At 41.3% G+C, this 996-nt stretch overlaps 1 protein-coding gene across 1 annotated transcript in view; it reads right to left on the bottom strand.

Moving 5' to 3' along the window:
* Positions 1 to 313: 313 nt before the first annotated feature.
* LOC109309857 (follistatin-related protein 4-like) overlaps positions 314 to 996 on the bottom strand; it is a 277,145-nt gene continuing 276,462 nt past the window's right edge. The window contains exon 6 of the mRNA XM_019534729.1: positions 314 to 445. Coding sequence (XP_019390274.1) covers positions 314 to 445 — 132 coding nt within the window. The remainder of the gene's footprint in view (positions 446 to 996) is intronic.

The following is a 996-nucleotide window of genomic DNA, read 5'->3' on the forward strand; positions in this document are numbered from 1 at the left end:
ACATGCCTGGCCACTAATCCAACAGTATCTTTCCAATGAAGTTAGTAAAAGTACAACGACAGTCACAAGAATGCAATCCCATTCCTTTTAACCTCATTGACATATCCCTAACATTCACAATTATTTCCTTTAGAGCAAACCAACACCAAAGATAGAAACAAAACCCTATTTGTCATCATGTTAAGCTAATGCTCCCCCCTGCCTGATTTCTTAAACAACTGTCTAGAGAGACTACTGTCCTGAAATACAGCCATAAGTTTTAACACCTGGACTATACCCCACATTTTATCATTGCAAAGAAAACCAAAGAGTATCATGACTTACGGAATGCAGTATAAAGTTCTTGCAAGGTTAAGTAACCATCATTATTGTAATCATCAAATCGGAGAAGATCTTCTAGTGTACATCCCAAGAAATCATCTTCTAGATCATCTGTTTTCACTAGCTGTGGAAAGAGAAATATACATTTTTAAAAAGTTGTAACCATTTGTAATCTTTTAAAGAAAAATGACCATCACAACACGACACAGAAAGGTGTGCTCTACAAACTGAGAATGTTTAATGTCAGGAAGTAATTCCTTGACAGACTTGGTACAAGAACTTTCAGCTTGCCATTTGTGAAAAAAAACGCCCAAAACATTATACTGGAATCATTTATGGTGTTGGTATTTTGCTGTGAGGGGGAAGGGGGTGGGGTTGCTAGGCCTGTGCAAAGCTGCTAGGATTTGCTTTGGATTTGGAGGCAGCCATTTCTAGGGAGAGTGATTCGATTCGCTGATTCAAATCACTGTCTTGATCCAATTTGGCAGAATTTCCAAATCAGCCAAACCAGGCCCTCTCCCAGCCTGGCAGTGGCTGCCCCCCCGCCCCAGCTCCTAGCATTTGTAAAAACAAAACAAAACAAAACAAAAAAAACAAAAAAAGCCGTGGCTCACTGGGTGCTGCCAGGCAGGGGGTGATCTCTGCTGTCCCTCACTGCCCCACACTGCATGGGGG

The sequence above is a fragment of the Crocodylus porosus genome, unplaced genomic scaffold (assembly GCF_001723895.1).
Source record: "Crocodylus porosus isolate Cpor-Errol unplaced genomic scaffold, CroPor_comp1, whole genome shotgun sequence".
NCBI classification, from domain to species: Eukaryota; Metazoa; Chordata; order Crocodylia; family Crocodylidae; genus Crocodylus; species Crocodylus porosus.